This window comes from Callithrix jacchus, chromosome 3, assembly GCF_049354715.1.
Source record: "Callithrix jacchus isolate 240 chromosome 3, calJac240_pri, whole genome shotgun sequence".
Classification (NCBI taxonomy): domain Eukaryota; kingdom Metazoa; phylum Chordata; class Mammalia; order Primates; family Cebidae; genus Callithrix; species Callithrix jacchus.
The window spans coordinates 72056437-72076823 of record NC_133504.1 but is presented as its reverse complement, the minus strand read 5'-3'; the positions used below and the strand labels follow the sequence as shown (position 1 = coordinate 72076823).

General features: G+C 34.4%; 1 protein-coding gene across 2 annotated transcripts in view; it reads left to right on the top strand.

The window, feature by feature from the left end:
- Positions 1-20168, top strand: part of FAT4 (FAT atypical cadherin 4) — a 175459-nt gene extending 155291 nt beyond the window's left edge. The window contains exons 12-17 of one of the 2 annotated variants that reach the window (XM_008992730.5): positions 3391-3476; positions 4355-4534; positions 6944-7068; positions 8697-8914; positions 14552-14813; positions 17143-20168. In XM_008992730.5, the coding sequence (XP_008990978.4) occupies positions 3391-3476; positions 4355-4534; positions 6944-7068; positions 8697-8914; positions 14552-14813; positions 17143-19007 (2736 nt within the window). In that variant the 3' untranslated portion in view covers positions 19008-20168. Of the gene's footprint in view, positions 1-3390; positions 3477-4354; positions 4535-6943; positions 7069-8696; positions 8915-14551; positions 14814-17139 lie in introns of both variants that reach the window. The other variant, XM_008992729.5, reaches the window with a different exon arrangement.
- Positions 20169-20387: the final 219 nt, after the last annotated feature.

Sequence of the window (20387 nt, the reverse complement as noted above, 5' to 3'; positions counted from 1 at the left end):
ATTTAAGCAATTTTAAAATACAGAACTATTTTTAATTATGAGGGAGAGAAAGAATAGTGATTAGCTTTAAAGATAACCAAGTGATTTTGTAAACATGGTCAAGGGTAGCTTCTCAGACATTTCATTTGTGGATATCGCCACATCCGTCAAGCTATTTTCAGGGTCCTACCAGGTTATTAAATATATGTTGCTAGAATACTGATGGGAAAACAAAAGTATTGTATGATTTTTATCAATCATTTTAGTTATATACTCTTTTTCATTTCCTTTTGAACCTAGGGTTAATATTTTCTAGCTGGAACATTTTTCTAATATATTTAACTTATATGGTGTTTACTTAATAAAATTACCCCCAACATTCTGAAAATGATGTCAAGACATATTTTATATTTTAATTATAAATATGCCCACATTTCTATATTATTATAAAGGTTAATATGAATCATAATTAAATTTTTATTTCTGTGAATTAGATGCTTAACCAGGTGTTAGTCACTCTGAATTATCACCAACACTACCTACATATAACCTTTTGAAGTAAACATAATAGAATATTTTACTTGATCTTGATCTCAAGGAAGTTTAAATTATGAATAGTACCTAAAAATCCAACCTGACTTCAATGAACGTTAGTAGAGGTATAACAAACAAATTTTGCATAAAATATATTTTCTAATTAGTAATAGTTTATTGCATTGATTTTTGTTTGAGATTTTGAAAATCAGCATAATATCAAACTGGTGTGCTCAGAGAAATACCTTGGAAGAATATAGATTTAAATAATTAATATATTCCTGATGATTGATGTAACCAGAAATATTAAGCCTTAAAGAATTAGAAAAACATTTGGATAATGATATGTATAGAGTGGGCTCACGTTAGCCATAATAATATCCTAAAACTGATGAGTAATAATAGATATCACCTCACCCCATGGCACATATGTAAGATAACCATATTTCTGATATGTTGTCAAGTACACTATAATGTAAAGTAAATGATTTTACCTGATGACCTCCAAGGTTGCATTAAACTTCATGAGCATTTGATTCTATCAAACAAGGACAGAGGAGTAAGAGGTGAGTGGAGAGGGAGGTACTGCAGTTTACTTGTATTATTGTGAGCATAGTCATCAATTTTTAGTAATTCCAAATGTGAAAAAAACTCTGTCATTATTACTTGAGTCATAGGAAAAATGTCTTTCTGTTCCAGAAAACATCCAAATAAGCCTCCTGCTGGATTCTGAATTTGTCATTTTCTAAATTTCAGAATAATTTTGGTTTGAAACTGGCAAAATCATTAACCTCTAGGCTTTAAATCATTGCATAAGTACGGGTAAAACATTTTAATTTATGGTGATAAAGGTAGAAAAATTCAACAGTAAAAGAAAGAAAATTTAACTCCGAAGTATCCCCAAGCTTTTAGACATATATGAAACACTAACAATGACTGAAATACAATTCTGTTATCCAAGGTTGCTTTTCTAGTTGAGGCATGTATAAATATCCATGTGGTACTTTCTAGTTTATGACAGTTTTAGGGATCTCTAGAAGGATACTTGCATAATATACATTCAATCAAATAGTCATCTAAGCAACAGAAGTTGAATTATGAAAACCTAATACTGCTTTTGAGATTGGTTATCACCCCATTTTACAGATAACTAGAAATAATCATAACTGTCAAAAGAGTTAACTAAATGAGGCATGAATATCTTGCCAGGGAATTGGAAGAGTAAATTTTTCCTAAAAATGTTAGTATTTATTATTACTTGAAAACAATGGCAAGAAAAAAATCCACATGGCTCAAAGAGTTTATTGTATGGATCTTATAATAATTAACTCTTAGAAATATTTAAGAATATGTTAGCCATTAATATTTGCTAAACAATTAATAAATTGAATACAAATTCAATTCAGTCTTTATTTTTAAAATGTGAGATACTTCACATGAATTTTTACAAGTCTCCCATTTAAATATATGGTTTATGGACACTGCCTAAATTCATAAGCAATATTGACATAAGTGGGATAATAAGCAAATTAACCATTTTCATTCATAATGAAAGTGGCCTGATTTTTTAATACAGAAAATTTGACATTGAAAAATTTGCATTTAAGTGAGGCATGTTATTAGTCAACTTGCTTCATCTTCTTGGACTGTTTCCTGCCTTTGCTTTGCTCTTATTAAACTGAAATAATAAGCATTCTGATAAATGGATGGCTGCATTGTGTTTTTATTTCTCTTTTATATATGTAACAAATTTGGATTACCCCTGTCTACGGCATTCATAAATTTAGAATAACACTTTATTGTCTGCATTGGGAGAAACCTTTAAACCTCCTGTCCATTCGGATAATGAATTATGACTATTCCTGTGATTTACTGGCACTACACTCTATTTTTCTTATAATTTCAGCAACCAAAATATGCAAAGTTTGTCATTTGTCAAATTTTAATGAAGTTTGAGGAACAAAGGAGGTGCATCACAATAGCATTGCAGATTACACAATCATATTTATACACAGCTTTGGTCTTAGACTGGACTGCAGCCATCTCAGTTGCTGGTACTCATTATATAGGACTCTGACTTCTATGGTTATCATATTCTGAGGCCTTTTAACCATCAGTTTATTACTTTATTTATCAGTCAAAGGAGTATTCAGATGTTCTACTAAACAGAAAGCTTTTGTCTCAAGGGGATATGCAAAAATGACTATAGTCATTATTTAAATACTATTGGGGATTTTCTACTGTAAAGTGATTAACACTAATACACCCTGATTATACAGAGATATGCTATAATGTTACTTACAATTATTCTTAACAAAAATGAGAAGATCACTTACTTGGTTTGTTTAACATATCTCAAACTTTAATCCAAATATTTAAATTTTCATAGATTGCTATAATAATATTTATACTGTATTTTTATAATCTTTTTGCAAATATGGCTGAAATCATATTAGAATTAGACTTTTGAAAATCAAAAATTAAGTGGCTTTTCTTTTGTTAAAATAGCTTGATAGTACAATAAACATGTTTCTTAAGATTGTTACCCCCAGGAAGATGTTTCAGACTACCATGTATTTTTCTAAAGAAGATTAATGGCATTTTTATCTTTTTTCATCTATAAAACAAGGGAGCGGGAGATTTTTCAAAATACCCTTTACCTTATAGGTAAAGACAGTCATAATTTTAGTTTTAGAGATATCAAAGAAACACGTGCCTATAATTCAGTATTATTATGTGATTTATACGTTAAATCAAGATGTTTTTACAGTTTCCAAATTATGTTCACATAGAAACAAGTCTTGGGTAGTGTTGGCTGGAAAGACTAATAGGGGCGGTAGAACTCAAAGTTGAACATTTCCTTCTCTTGCTTCATAGGCAGCCTCCTTAACTCTGGACTCCTGTTCTGAGAACCAAGAGCCAGGATATTGTACTATCAGTAATGTGGCAGTTTCCGATGACTGGTAAGGAATATGATTAGTTTAATCTTTATTGTTACTTAAAACTTTTTAAATGAAAATTTACACCTAAAAATAATTTTATGATGCTAAGAACTACATAAAGCTTAAGATATTTTATTTCCCTCCTGAAATTTTCAAAACATAAAATAGTCAATAATTACTGTGCAAAATTTGTTAAAATGTGTGAAATGAAGTGATAGAAATAGGGTAAAACTGGAGAAAAGGAAATTAAATATAGCCAGTAGTCTTTGGAAAGATTCATGAATTAATTGCCTATGACCTGGAAAACATGTAGGATAAGGACCCCAGTTCTTTCAAATGCATTTCTAAAAGTTTATGTGAAAATTAACCGATATGTTTCCACAGCACCTAAAACTGAATTCAGCAGTAAAATAAGTGAGTTTAACAGGAAAAATGATAAACAGAGAAAAATAAGTAGTCATGCATCATGACACATCATTCACTGCCTCAGTCAACTTATTGGCATCCCTTGCATTGACCAACTTACTGATACCCCTTATCATTTCTGCAGGAAAGGAGCAATGTAATCTAACATAAATATTAGAGTTGCCACTAATTCTGCAGCATTATCTTCCCTTTGAGAATGTGCTCCTTCTTACTGACTCGGTATTGTGATAATATGCATCTAATCTGACTATTTGAAAATATAATTTCCTTAAGTTTTAGTATTTTTCATAATTTGGAAGCCTAACATCTCTGTGTGTTTATGGGACACTCTTCTATGTGTTATGTTTTTCATTAAAATTTATCACACTATAATAAATGCTAAAAAAGCTATATTTACTCTAATTTGAACTAAACATTATACTAAAAATGTACTCTTTTGGCACTAATATTTATATCTTTCATTTTTTATTTAGGACTCTTGATGTTCAGCCAAATAGAGTCACAGTTGGAGGTATCAGATCGCTAGAACCAATCCTTCAGAGGAGAGGACACGTGGAAAGCCATGATTTTGTTGGCTGTATAATGGAGTTTGCAGTCAATGGAAGGCCTCTGGAACCCAGTCAAGCTTTGGCAGCACAAGGCATCCTAGATCAGTATGGCAATTTTATTTCTTACGGTTTTAAAGAAAAAAAGTGCAAAAAAGAGTATGATTCAGTGAGCATCAAAAGATGAAGTTATTGTGCGCAAATCTCTAAAACTACCAAATGATTTACGTTGTTTTGAATTTTAAATATTTACATATACTTTTGAAATTTTGGCATAAAATGTGATATTTAATTAGAAAATTAATATTTGTTTTCTAGAGTCTAATATATACATGTATATATATATATATATATACATGTATATATTTGCATGTGTTCATGTATATGTGTTACCCTCTTACAAAGAGTTGTGAAGATTGAATGAGTTAAGTTGGTAAATTATATAGAAAGGACCCTGGTACATAGTGATATATAAATGTTAGCAATCATGCGCACATAGAACTTTATTTGACCTTAAATAGTTTTACTTATAAACATACATATTCTCAAAAACTTGATGCACCTTTAAAAACAGGTAATAACTTGATTAATTATGAACTGCAAGGTTATTTTATTTGATTATGATTTAGGTTTCTAGCAATAACTTGGGAATTGTAGAAATTATTTTAAAATTACTTTTGTTCATTATTGAAGTTTGAAAAATTCTGAAAAAAACACAAGGAAGAAAATAAAATTAACGTATAATCTAACCAACCAGAGATGACTACTCTTAGGTTACTGTCATGTTGATGACTGCTTAGTATCCTATAATGTGAATGTGCTATATTTTAGCTATTGCTATACCCTTTAGTTGTTTTCAATTTTATTAATAAAGCAATTACCCTGTGATTAACACATTTTCACAGAATCTTTGCTCATATTATTCTTTTGGATGAGACTACTTGAAATCAAACCATAAAGACAAAGCTGGGAATACTTTCTAATGCTTGTAACTTAAGTATTTTAATAATATTTGGCATTTTCCTTTCTTTTTCTACATGTGCTTATTGTTTTGTTACAAAGTCACAAAGTTTACTATTATCACTATCAAACAGTACAGAGAAACACAGGATTGGGATTACCACCATGGTTAATACTTTGGTGTGCATCCTTTTGTATCTCTCTCCATGTTCACAAAGTACTTTTTAAAATATTAATTTTTTTTCATTTAAAGATATTTTGTGAACATCTTTTTAGGTCAAAACCTACTGAGCCAAAACTTTTATACTTAACTAACAGAGCCAAAACTAGCTCTGTTAGACCTTATGTCCAGAATGACTATTTTTTTTCTTGAGACGAAGTCTCACTCTGTCGCCAATGCTAGAGTGCAGTGGCACGATCTCAGTTCACTGCAACCTCTGCCTCCTGGGTTCAAGCAATTCTCTGTCTCAGCCTTCCAAGTAGCTGGGATTACAGGTGTCTGCCACCATGCCTGGATAATTCTTGTATTCTTGGTAGAGACGGAGCTTCACCGTCTTGACCAGGCTGGTCTTGAACTCCTGACCTTGTCATCCACCCTCCTCCACCTCCCAAAGTGCTAGGATTACAGGCATGAGCCACCGCACCTGGCCCAGAAAGACATTTTTAAAACACAAGTCAATTCTTTTCACTTCTTGGCTCAAAGCGCTTTGATAGTTTCCCATCTCACCTAGCTTCAAAGTCAAAGTCCTAACCCCGACTAACAGGATTCTTATGATCTGGCAGCACCCTTAACTTCCGACCATATCTAACCACTCTTCTTCTTCCTCCCTGAGCTCCAACCATGTTGGGCTTCGGCGTTTCTCCAACATGGCAGTACACTTGCACTCCAGGGCTTTCTCACTGGCTGTTTCCTCTAGCTGAAAGGCTATTCTACAAGATACACTTCATTCCCTTATTTTGTTTAGGTCTTAACAAAGATTAATTTGCTGCCTAAACTAAAGATTCAGCAAACCCCCAAACACACTATACCCTTTCTCACCTTAATTTTTCCAATAGCTATTTTTTTCTTTATTTTGTCTCTTCCACATGGAAAAACAAATACTTCCTGAGTGCATGGTTTTTTTGTTTTTTTTTTTTTTCATTATTTTACTTCCATGTACTTGGCATCTGGTAGGCATTCAATAAACATTAGTTGCATGTGTAGCCTGGTAGACATGTGTCAAAAAATATGTGGTCCCTGGCTCACATGTATTAACCAAAGTGTTTATTTGACCAAGGCATTTTATTCAAATAAGAGCTAATTTAAAGAAGAAATTGTCACATCTTTTTCATTATTATGTAAGACGTCTTCTTTCTTGACTCTTCGTTAGCGTGAGGCAGACTGTGTTTTCTAGGAAAACTTCTGGTTTGATTTGTTTCTCCCAATTAATTGTAACTTGAGCTTCAAGTATTCGAGTTCTTGAAATTAAACAGGTTAACAAAAGTTTGTATTCACTTTCAGCAAACTTCTCCTCATCTTGTATGTGCCTTATGGCTTTCAATATGATTTTATTTTAGATGCCCTAGGCTGGAAGGTGCTTGTACTCGCAGCCCATGCCAACATGGTGGCACATGTATGGATTACTGGTCATGGCAGCAGTGTCATTGCAAAGAGGGATTCACTGGGAAATACTGTGAAAAATGTATGTAAGGTCTTCCGTCTTCCCCTGGAAATTATAATAACTATGAAAATTAAAATATGTGCACCCAAGTATGTAATTGAATTAAAAATTATGCTTTCATTCTAAATATTGAAAATATTAAATGGGCAATAATTGGTAAAATACAGTGACATTTTAAAAGTTATTTTTGGAATCTGAAGAAGAATGATATTCTTTTAAATAATTATTTACTAACTAAATCTATAGCTTCCATTTTTAAAATATTCAGTTATTTTTGTTTATAAGAATGATAGGCAATCTAAAAAGTCAATGGTTATATTTAGGCTTTTTTTGCATCATTATATTTTTTTGGTGATTTTTTGTGCATAGAAAGATTACTCACCACTGAGCTCAAAACATCATACAATGGCATCATAATAGGTTAAACTTAATGTTGATACTTTCAGTTTGATTTACAAGTACCAGAATTAGTTCTGAATACTACTTTTAAAAACCCTGTCATCAGTTGTTTTCTAAGCCCAGATGTTACTATTATTTAGACATTAATGATGCTCACATCATCGTTAGAAAATCGTGCTCTCTAATTTCAAGCTGCACAGTTCACTAACTAACCCTAATGGCTCCTCTTGTGTAAAAATTCTTCATTTTCAAACAGATTGTTACTTAACTGTAGTGCAGGTATCTGACCACATTTAAGGAATCATTTGATTCAATTCTAATATGAAAATGAATAGAAATGCATAATAAATTTGAGGCTATAATATAATCTAAAAGATGTTAGTAGCAGAAAGTATAACTGTGTGTAATTATGTTAGATATAATGAAAATATAGAAAACATTGTCACGTGATTTTTAAAGTAATAAATATTTAGTAAGTAGGATCCTAATTATATCTGAAATATGAGATGAATCATTGGCTAGATAAATGCCTGAGACTCTTTTTCTTAAATCATGATATAACCCACATACTATAAAATGTATCTTTTTTCAGTGCATCATTCAGGGCTGAAATTGTTTTGAGCTCATTTTCTTAATCTCTTTTCTTTACCTATATCATTTGTTTCTATAACTTAAACTTCTATATTTCTGGAGTGTGGATTTTTTCAGATTATGATCAATTATAATATACATACTGATTATGCATGACGATAAATTATATCTGATGACTACTAGAAATAAAGTTAGTTACAAATATAAATATTTGATTGTCCACGTCTTTGTCCAAATTTATAGCATACTAGAGACTAAAGATTACAAATCATTTTAAAACCATGCAAACATATATTTTGGAAATCCAATGAAAATGTTTACAAACAAATTCTTCAAGAACATATTTCTAACAAGTGGCTATGTCTTTAGGTATTCAAGATTTATATAATGTGGCAAATAGTTTAGTAAATATTTCCCAAATGGTTAATGATGCCACAAAGTATTTTACATTTCATGGTTCTGAAATGGATGTAAACATTTGAAACCAACTTATATAATAATAAATATAAATTATTTTTTAAGAGTTGAGTTGGGAGACATTATTTCCCAAAAGGTGACATTTTCATTCTCCTTTTTAATATTTCTTGTCACTATAGAAAACTCTCCAAGAAATGCCAAATGAGTGCATTCATTTTCCTTTTTTTTCCTTTGGTTTTCAGCTATTACTCCTGACACTGCCTTATCCTTAGAAGGCAAAGGGCGCTTGGACTACCACATGAGTCAGAATGAGAAGCGGGAATATTTGTTAAGGCAAAGCATGCGAGGTGCCATGTTGGAGCCATTTGGAGTGAACAGTCTGGAAGTAAAATTTAGGACCAGAAGCGAGAATGGCATTTTAATCCATATCCAAGAAAGCAGCAATTACACTACTGTGAAGGTGAGATAAAAGCTAATGGTGACTTCATTTGATTAGACCGCCTGCTGTGTAGTGGTTTAAATCACTTCTCCCATAATTTCTGTACTTTTCTTTACAACCCATTAGAGTTCCGACTAATGCTGGGCGCTATTCCAATATCATCTATCTTAACTATTCCCCAGGCATTGGCCAGAGTAACAGAGATCTGAATGGTCTGGTTTCTACACACTTTTGTCTTGCTTTAGAATAGAGAACCCTGCCAGGTAGGCCAGCACACAAAGAATTAGTGGCAATCTATTTTTCTGGTAAGAATTTATACTGCTTTTTTCTTACTTTTAAACAAAGCAAACCAAAAATATAATGTGTCTTTGAAATGTAAAAATATTTTTCTCTAATAATTATTTCAAATACTGATATGCATATGTTAATTGACAGGATCAGAATAAGGAAAAGCATTGTGAGATATGGGAAAACATTTTGAAATTATATGATTTCTGGAGCATATATTTAATTTACTATGTAAACTCTGTGAAGTACATTTGGAATTTATTATAAGTAAAATTTCACTTAACCTTTATGAAACATTTTTAAATAATCTTAAAAATTATACTTCATGAGAAAATAGATTGATTTATTATTAGGCTTTTACATAATTTTTTCTTATCTGTAAATAAGATACTCAACTTACGTACAGGTAAATAATTTAATTCGATATACATTTTTGCATTGGTTCAGAGCTTTCCGTATTTTTTAATCTGTATTTTGCTTTCTTTCCCACAAATAAGTCATCTCCTAGACCAAAGTTTCTTTAGTTTAGTTATATTGACTGCTTTCCATTAATTTTACTTTGTATCATTCTACTGATAAATTTAATATAAATTTTAGTAAATTCTTAAAATAACAAATCCATATTTCCTGAATTATTTTCGTCCGAGTCAATATTTGGAAATTACTTCAGGAATAGTTCATAAAGAAAAAGAGCAACATGCTCAGAAAATTATTAGGTTTAATTCACATATAATACTAAAAATAAAAATAGATGTTCACTTCTAAACTTAAGCTTTTTTAATCCTCAACATTTTTCTCTGTGGAAGCCAACCATGATTATGTCACATATAAACATACTTAATAAGTAGCATGAAAATCAATATTTCTTACATTCTCAAATAATAATCTCTCTAGTCTAGTCATTTCCAACTAGGAATGATTTTACCCCCAGGGGATGTTTGGCAATATCTGTAGACATTTTCAATGGTTACAGTTGGGAGTTGGGAGAGTGTTTCTGGCGTCTGGTGGTAGAGGTCAGGAATGCTGCCAAACATCAGCACTTTACAACAGTTATCTGGCCCAACATATCATTAGTGCCGAATGGCAGACACTCTACCCTAATCCCCTACAAGAGAACACTTTTAACTTTACCTCCATTGAAACAAAGAACCCAGTTCCAGAGTTCATAAAACCACTGTAAAAGAGAACACATAAGCCATTGTATAAGCTTATTTTTTGTACTTAGAATTTTCCTTGAAAATGGTATTAGAAGTAAACAATGTAAAGAAGCAAAGAAAGAAATAAACCTTCATCTTTTGTAAGAAACATATTTTATATGTTTTGAGGGCTTTGGCATTGAGGTCTGTGTGTTATCTGTTAAACTGTTTCCAAGACCTCATGCCATTTAAATGATATATGAAATATTTCTGTACGTTATCACTTTAAGCCAAGGAATTCAGTGAAAATACAATGTGGTTGAAAAAAATCAGAGACCAGTTTTTTTCTTCCCTGAATGTCAGGATTCATTTTGTCACCATAAATTCTTGTATTTTCAACAGGCCAACAGCATTCAACTCCAGATTTTGTTAACTTGGTAGCAATAACTTAGACTTTTTTATTTTCTGAAAGGAAAGTAAGTGTTAATTAATAAAAAATGAATAACGCAGACAGAAATGCACAGTTTTGTATGAAAATTTTGAAAAACAGCTTTTTAACTATTAAGGGGCTTGGCAGGTAAAGAAAATGGGTAAGAAAAAATAAAAACAATGAATTAAGAATAACTAAATAAACTGAAAGGAAGTAGCTGTTATAAGCAGGCAAATTATTTGGAAGACAGAAATATCATGTGCTTATTACGGAATAGGATGGACTTTTACTTATTATTTAGTTTATTGGTCACCAAGACCCCAAGATTTCTTTTTCCTTTTTTGGGGGGGTTCCCTTTCGGACCTTTTCTTTATTTCTTTCTTATGGTGTGTGTGGTCTCACTCTTTCACTCTCTCATTCTCTTTTTCTATCATTCTCTCTCTCTTCCCTCTATACACACACACACACACACACACACACACACACACACACACACACACACACAGAGAAAGAGAGAGAGAGAGAGAGGGAGAGAGAGAGAAGCGGCCAGAAGATGGGGACATTTTGTGAAAAATGAACAAGGGTGTTGGGTAAATGCAGTGTTGCATGTGGGCAGCAATAGCAATGAGAGGATAGACAAGATTATGTAGAATCAATGGGGCTATTCAAACAAAGAAAAAAGTAAGAAGAAAAATTTCGGAGAGAAAGGCAAAAGGAAAGCATACTTGTGTAGAACTTTGCTGATGACATTTAAAGCATTTCACAAATCTCTTTTCATTCATGGCATATCCTATAGCTCAATATTTGATGTTCTGTAATAGCAGTAATATGAGGGAGTTTATTTCTACTCTAAATCTGTCCTATTGTTTTGTGTTTGTTTGTTTAAGTGGGCAATATAGGTGGCACAGAATTGGAATAATGAATTCAAAGCTATGTGGATTCAAATTAAACAAATGAACAAATAAATGTAGTCATGAGTTGCATAAGGACAGGGATACATTTCCCAAAATGCATTGTTAGGTGATTTTATTCTTGTGCAAACATCATAGAGTGAACTTACTCAAACCTAGATGGTACAGCCTACTACACACCTAGATTATATGGAATAGTCTATTGCTCTTGTGCTACAAACCTGTATGGCATGTTTACTGTACTAACTACTGTTAGCAATTGTGACACATTGGGAAGTATTTGTGTATATAATCATATCCAAACATAGAAAAGGTACAGTAAAAAGGCTATGTAGAAGATTTTTTAGGGGGAAGTGGGGACAGCCTGGGCAACAAGGTCTTGTTCTGTTGCCCAGGCTGGAGTGCAATGGTACGATCTTGGCTCACTGCAGCCTCTGCCTCCTGGGCTCAATTTATCCTCCCACCTCACCTCCCAAGTAGCTGGGACTATAGGCGTGTGCCACCATGCCAGGCTAATTTTTGTATTTAATGAAGAGATGAGGTTTCACGTGTTGCCCAAATGGCACTATTGTAAATAAAGCTTGTAGGACTGGAAGTTGCTCTGAGTCAGTGTGTCAGCAGGCAAGTGGCAGATCAATGTGAAGGTCTAAGACATTATTCTACACTTCTGCAGACTTTATAAACTCTGTACGCTTAGGTTACACTGAATTTATCAAAAATATTTTTTCTTCAATAATAAACTTAGCTTACTGTAACTGTTTTTGTTTATAAACTTTTAATTTCTTTAACTTTTTGCTTTTTGTAATAACAATTAAAACACAAATACATTGTATAGCTGTACAAAAATATTTTGTTTTCTTATACCCTTATTCTATAAGCTTTCTTCTATCTTAAGCATTTTTTATTTCATTTTACTTTTATTTTAAACTTTTGCATCAATAATTAAGAAACAAAAAAACACATTAGCCTGCACAGGATCAGGATCATCAGTATCACTGTCTTCTACCTCCACATCCTGTCCCAGTGGAAGGTCTTCAGGGGCAATAACACACATAGAACTGTCATCTCCTATGATAACAATGCCTTCTTCTGGAATGCTGCCTAAAGGACCTGGATGAGGCTGGTTTACAGCTATTTTTTGTATCATTACAAGCAGTACCCTCTAAACTAATGATTTTTTTAAAATGTAGTAAATGCATAAGCCAATAATATAGTCATTTATTATCCTCATCAAGTATTAGGTATTGTACATAATTGCATGTGATACACTTTTATACTTACCGGCAGTGCAGTAGGCTTGCTTACACCTGTATCCCCGCAATGAGTAATTTGCTGTGCTGTGACATTACAATGGCTACTGGGTCGCTAGAAGATAATAATTTTTCAGCTCCTGTGGTTCATCATTGACTGTTTATGAATAAATAAAACCAAGCAAAAGTCAGCATGATGTTTTGAAAGTTAGGAATTATGTAAGTGGTAAGAAAAGGACTGCCAGGGAGAAGGAAAGCATTAAGAATGTTATAAAGGGAACTTATATTCTTCTCCACCTCAATTTGTGGTATGCTCCAAGTGCTCTTTCATCAGAAACTTACCGAATAAAAGATGACATGATGAAATCAATTTGTAGGAAAGAGCTGAGAGGAGGCTTTTTCTGTTGTTTGTTTGTTTTTTGTTTTGTTTTGTTTTGTTTTTCAGAAAGGACTCTAGCTATAACCAAAAAAAGTTGCTGTTTTTACTGAGTGTCATGAGATGTTGCCCATTTGATGAAATGTTATTGTCATTTAGCTAGAATTTTCTGGGTGTTTTTTTTTTAGTTTGGTACTAAAATGTATTATTATCTGGAAAAATTGCTTTAATAAAATATGACTATATGAATAACATATGTAAATGTGTTAGACATCTTTTCCATAAAGTACAAATGAACTGATTTTTAGTTTTACCAGATGTTTGTTGCATGTAGAAATAGCATTTGATCTGAGTGACAAAATAAACTAATCCATCTTTTCATTCCCGTTATTTAAGGAACAGTGCCACTGCATCCCCCTGCCAAGACACCAGCTCTGTCTGGCAATGTTAACGGGTTTATGCTCCCTGAATCAAATGTTCATCTTGCCTTGTAAATTATCTCATTTTCTAAAATGGTCTACTCAGGATACTGGAAACTTGGTAGCTGGAAAATGGAGTGGGAGCATCCTGTTACCCAATGTTCTATCTACTAGACAAAATAAAATAAACCAAATATCCCTTAGATATTGTAAAAGACAGCCAAAGTGAAGACTTGCCCAGACACCTCATTATTAAGAATTCAGTCTTTATTCGTCATAGTTTTTGATCCCAATGAATGGTATAAACGATAGGCATCTTTTTTTTCCCCAAAATTCTGGTGTGTAAAAGATGACAGCTAAAATGATTATTTTCATCTTTATTTTCCAACTATGTTTCCTTTTTAGCTGAGCATTCATTTTTCTTTTTGAAGTGGTTTTCACAGTTTTTTGGTACTACGGGCCTTTTACTAAACGAACCAATATAACACACTCCAATGGCAGGTTGTCACTGAAGTACAAATAATCAAAAACGTATAATTTAGTTATCTTAAAATGGGCATTCACCCCTTTACCATTTCAACTGTGTTCTGGAAAATGATTCATTGTTTTTTGAAAAATTAGGTATACAGATAAGAATACTTTGAAAACCATTGAAATTATTAAATATCAAAGTATGTGTTGCCTAAAATTGTAGAGACAAGATGTGTAAGTATACTCTCATAAAATCAGATTCTTCCACTATTCTATCTTCTGTAGATTGGTCAAAAATTTAAACTTTAGTGTTATTAATTACTTTTATTTAAGCATACCATATTTTAATTGTATATTATTTTTAATATGTTTTATAGATTAAGAATGGCAAAGTACATTTTACATCAGATGCAGGAATTGCTGGGAAAGTGGAGAGAAATATTCCTGAAGTGTATGTTGCAGACGGCCACTGGCACACTTTCCTAATTGGGAAAAATGGAACAGCCACCGTATTGTCTGTTGACAGAATATATAACAGGGATATTATCCACCCTACCCAAGACTTTGGTGGTCTTGATGTGCTTACTATATCACTTGGAGGAATTCCACCCAATCAAGCACATCGAGACGCCCAAGCAGGTAAATGCCTCTGTTAAGTAGAATCACGAGGGAAAGGTAAAATTGTACCTCAAGAAATAATTGTTTTTTTCTTGTGGCAAGAGTAGCTAAAATCTACACATTTATTATGAATCTCATATACAATACAATTTCATTCAACAAAATGTATGTTTAAAAAAGTAGTTTGATGTCTGATACTATCAATAATAAATATTCTTAAAATGTCATAGCTTTCTTTAGAAAGTTTGTAATAAACTATTAGCCACCTCGAGCAACTTGCATCTTTCTTACCAGGGTTGTAACTCAGTCCATGGAATGTTGATGCTTTGCTTGTCCACCAAGCATTTTCTATACATTTATTCAGTTATTTATTCATTCACAGCCACTCTCTTCATGGTCCATTAATGGAAGCAAACATCAATCAATTTCTTACACAAGTAAATTCATTATTCTAATCTATGATAAATAATGCAAAGGAAGAATGTGGAATTCTAAAATATAATGAAAAAAGAGAAAGGAAGGGGAATTTTGCTGAGGAATTGACGTGTATACATAAATCTGATTGATAAGGAGAACGATGAAAGTGTATGAAAGGTTAATTTATGTTGATAGAAAGTTTTTTAAAGAAATAGATTAAATCTGAGTTATAAATCACAGCACACTGGGGGCTAATGTCACAGGCAAATGATGCAGTTGGAGAATGAAGCAACTTCTAGACCTGTTGCAGTTTTGGTCTTATTTACAGAGCAATGGGAAGTTATTAACGATTTTAATCACAGGAGGATCAAGTTAGAGATGCAATAATATTACAGATCATTTAGGCTACAACATGGAGAATGAATTGGTGGAGGGTACGAGTGGATCAACAGAAATTAGTTGGGATCTGGACAAGATGTCTTGTGAACTCCTAGTAGTGTTGTGGCCAAGGGGTTAGAAGGAAGTGGACAGAGAAGTATTCTGGGAACTAATATCAACCAAACTGTTAGTGATTCTGGTAAAAATTCAAGGAGGATTCTACTTCTCAACTCAAAGAAGAGTAGTGTCACCAAGAGAGGAAACTACAGAACACTGCAAAAGCAGCATATCTCAGGAAGTAACAGATTTGGTTTGGGACATTTTAGGTTTGAATAGTCTTTGAAAATATCCTTTGGATGGATGGGCTGGAACTCAGAAATAGACTTTAGCTGGAAATATATGTTTAGGAGTGGTCAGAGTGAAGCAGGTAACTGAAGTACTGAACATGGGTGTGATCACCTAACAAGAGAGTGTAGAGTGAAAAGAAAGCCTAGGACCTCATCTTGATTAACTCTAAGAGTCAATGGTTACATAGAGGAGAATAAGTCAGAAAAGGAGACTAAGTAATAGGAAGAAAATCAGGAATATAGGAACAAAAGGAAAAGATGTCACAAAAGCTCATAGAAAAAAGTATATCAAGGATGAGAATGTCACTAGGGTAGAACGATGCATTAAATAAGAGGAAAATAATGCATGTGAGAGTAAAAGAGTTAAGGCATACAAGTTAAAGTCTGGGTTATAAATTCTTTTTATATTTTTAGTAATTATAGAACGTTGTGAGAAAACAAGCCAACATAAATTTTGCTTTTTTGGTAGTGTCAAAATAGATTCTTGGGCCCTGAGATAGGAACATCAGCTGTGTTTGTGCACTCAAGTGTCATAAAGTGTTTCTTAACTTTGTATTTTATCTTTATCTTTCCCCTAAAGAGACACTTAATATAGTCTAAACTTGGCCATCCCCAAGTCATAAAATGTTAACACCAGTGGTATGTTTTCATCTGATCTTCGGAGGTCCACAGACCATTGTAATAGCTAAGATTTTTTTCTTTTGCTCCCCAAGAACTTATGTTTGACACCTTTGGTGCAACATTACCTTCAATGGGAATGCACAATTTAGTAGTTGAAGACATTGGCCTATTTCATGTTCTTTACAAGTTTTTAAAAATACATTTTATTTGTATGTATGCAATTTTTGGTATATAGAATGTAAAAAGAAAGGAAATTGATAATTAAATAAATGAGTAAGAAAAAGAAAATTCAGCCTGCCCAAGTCATTCATAAATCTTCAGAATGAGTGGGATTCAATCTGCCCCACGTTTGGTCATAGTAATGTTACACACCTTGCTAAGTTATGTTGTAAGATGCACAGCTTAAGTACCTTTCAACTGGGTGATGACTCTGAGACTGAGCTTTCGGTATTCACATGAAGTGATTCTGAAGTTTCTTTTTACAAGTGGACTTTTCCACTTCTGGACTTTTCCAGCAATGTAGTATAAGCATTTTTTTTCTTTTTTTTTTTAGAAAAAAGCCTTACTGCTGCTTCTTCTCTCAGCAGGTTTTGATGGCTGCATTGCTTCTATGTGGTATGGTGGAGAAAGTCTTCCTTTCAGCGGGAAGCATAGCTTGGCCTCCATCTCAAAAACAGATCCCTCGGTGAAGATTGGCTGTCGTGGCCCAAACATCTGTGCCAGCAACCCCTGCTGGGGCGATTTGCTGTGCATTAATCAGTGGTATGCCTACAGGTGTGTTCCTCCTGGGGACTGTGCCTCCCACCCGTGCCAGAATGGTGGCAGCTGTGAGCCAGGCCTGCACTCAGGCTTCACCTGTAGCTGCCCAGACTCGCACACGGGAAGGACCTGTGAGATGGTGGTGGCCTGTCTTGGTGTCCTGTGTCCTCAGGGGAAGGTGTGCAAAGCTGGAAGTCCTGCAGGACATGTCTGTGTTCTGAGTCAGGGCCCCGAAGAGATCTCACTGCCTTTGTGGGCTGTGCCTGCCATCGTGGGCAGCTGTGCAACCGTCCTGGCCCTCCTGGTCCTGAGCCTGATCCTGTGTAACCAGTGCAGGGGGAAGAAGGCCAAAGATCCCAAAGAGGAGAAGAAACCAAAGGAGAAGAAGAAAAAGGGAAGTGAGAACGTTGCTTTTGATGACCCCGACAATATCCCTCCCTACGGGGATGACATGACCGTGAGGAAGCAGCCTGAAGGAAACCCAAAACCAGATATCATTGAAAGGGAAAACCCCTACCTTATCTATGATGAAACTGATATTCCTCACAACTCAGAAACCATCCCTAGCGCCCCTCTGGCATCTCCAGAGCAGGAGATAGAGCACTATGACATTGACAATGCCAGCAGCATCGCCCCTTCAGATGCAGACATCATCCAACACTACAAGCAGTTCCGCAGCCACACACCAAAATTTTCAATCCAGAGGCACAGTCCCCTAGGCTTTGCAAGGCAATCCCCCATGCCTTTAGGAGCAAGCAGTTTGACTTACCAGCCTTCATATGGTCAAGGTTTGAGAACCAGCTCCCTAAGTCACTCGGCGTGCCCAACTCCCAACCCTCTGTCCCGACACAGTCCAGCCCCTTTCTCCAAATCTTCTACTTTCTATAGAAACAGCCCAGCAAGGGAATTGCATCTTCCTATAAGGGATGGTAACACTTTGGAAATGCATGGTGACACCTGCCAACCTGGCATTTTCAACTATGCCACAAGGCTGGGAAGGAGAAGCAAGAGTCCTCAGGCCATGGCATCACATGGTTCTAGACCAGGGAGTCGCCTAAAGCAGCCAATTGGGCAGATTCCACTGGAATCTTCTCCTCCAGTCGGACTCTCCATCGAAGAAGTCGAGAGGCTCAACACGCCTCGCCCTAGAAACCCAAGTATCTGCAGTGCAGACCATGGGAGGTCTTCTTCAGAGGAGGACTGCAGAAGGCCACTGTCTAGAACACGGAATCCAGCCGATGGTATTCCAGCTCCAGAATCCTCTTCTGATAGTGACTCCCATGAGTCTTTCACTTGCTCAGAAATGGAATATGACAGGGAGAAGCCAATGGTATATACTTCCAGGATGCCCAAATTATCTCAAGTCAATGAATCTGATGCAGATGATGAAGATAATTATGGAGCCAGACTGAAGCCTCGAAGGTACCACGGCCGCAGGGCCGAGGGAGGACCTGTGGGCACCCAGGCAGCTGCACCAGGCGCTGCTGACAACACGCTGCCCATGAAGCTTGGGCAGCAAGCAGGGACTTTCAACTGGGACAACCTTTTGAACTGGGGCCCTGGCTTTGGCCATTATGTAGATGTTTTTAAAGATTTGGCATCTCTTCCAGAAAAAGCAGCAGCAAGTGAAGAAGGCAAAGCTGGGACAACTAAGCCAGGCCCCAAAGATGGGGAAGCAGAACAGTATGTGTGAAGTTCATGTACTGGCACTATAAAAATATAAAAACAAGAAGTGCTCAAACCATTTTAAGGTTGCCGACTAGGTTGGGTCACGTTTGAAAAACAGGCCAGTATGGACGAGTGGTAGAGGGGAAACTTTAAAAATAATAACCACAATGCTGCTGAAACAGACTCACAGCTACTGTTAATTTAAACATATGTGGTTGGATTTATTTCCCTGCATGCATTGTGTTTTGTAACTAGTTTTGTGGCATGCAGCATTTGGAGGATTTTTCTTATTTAGCAGTGTTTGATTTGTGATTTTTAAAAATTGATACCTTTACCATTGCAAAAAGAACTTGTGCTTTCCCAGTGGCGTATGTGTATTGTTTCCATTGTATTATTATAATTATATTTTGCATTGCAAGATCCTCGATGTTAAACCAATCCTTGTAAAGTGTAGAAAGGAACCCTCCTATTGTGGAATGAAGATTAGGTATATTAACACTTTTCAGAATGATGGTTTCCATATTTGAGGTTGCTCGGAAATGTCTGAGTATTTGAGTAAGTTGTACATGACAGTGGGTACTGAAATTATGTCATTTTGTTCAGCACTTTAATGCTTTCTTACAGAATTGTCTGAAAACTTCTGGATCCTTTAGCAAATGATTCTAGTCTCCTGACTTTCATCAGGCTTCCATTAGGAACAGAGTGATTGCATGTTGTCCCCAGAACACTGCCACCTTGCTATGCAGATGATGTTCTCAGCAGCACTTCTAAGAGACACTCTTAAAAGTTATTTATTGAAAATGTTTTCTATGCTTTTACTATTTTAAAGAATTGACCTAAGGAAAGCCTATGATTGGACTTATTTTCCAACCAGATAACATTTACTCTAAGTACCCAGTTTTTATAATTTATATGAAATCAGATTTCAACACTTACTTTCAGTCATTTTGTAGATCATTTTTTTTAATACTGTGTAAAAACCCTTTTTACACCTAAGCTGTGTTTTTGATACTGATATTTTCCTATGCTGAATAGTTTTCTTGCTTTCAGGGAAGGTAAGAAAATACTTTTTTTATATTTGTTACTTATGTAACATTCATATTTTTCACATTTTGATATTTGTAACATACTGTATGCTTTCTACTTGTAAATGTCAACAATAGAATTAAAATATTTATTTAAAATACTTTGTATTCTAGTGTAATATTGATTTTTATCTTTCTATGTTCTTTGTATGCCCGACTGAGAACAGTCTCTACTTGTCAATACAGTATGACTAATTGAACTGTATATAGGCAGCATCATTTTCTCTTTAAAAATGTGAATATGGATCCTTGCCATACTTGTCAATACAGTATGACTAATTGAACTGTATATAGGCAGCATCATTTTCTCTTTAAAAATG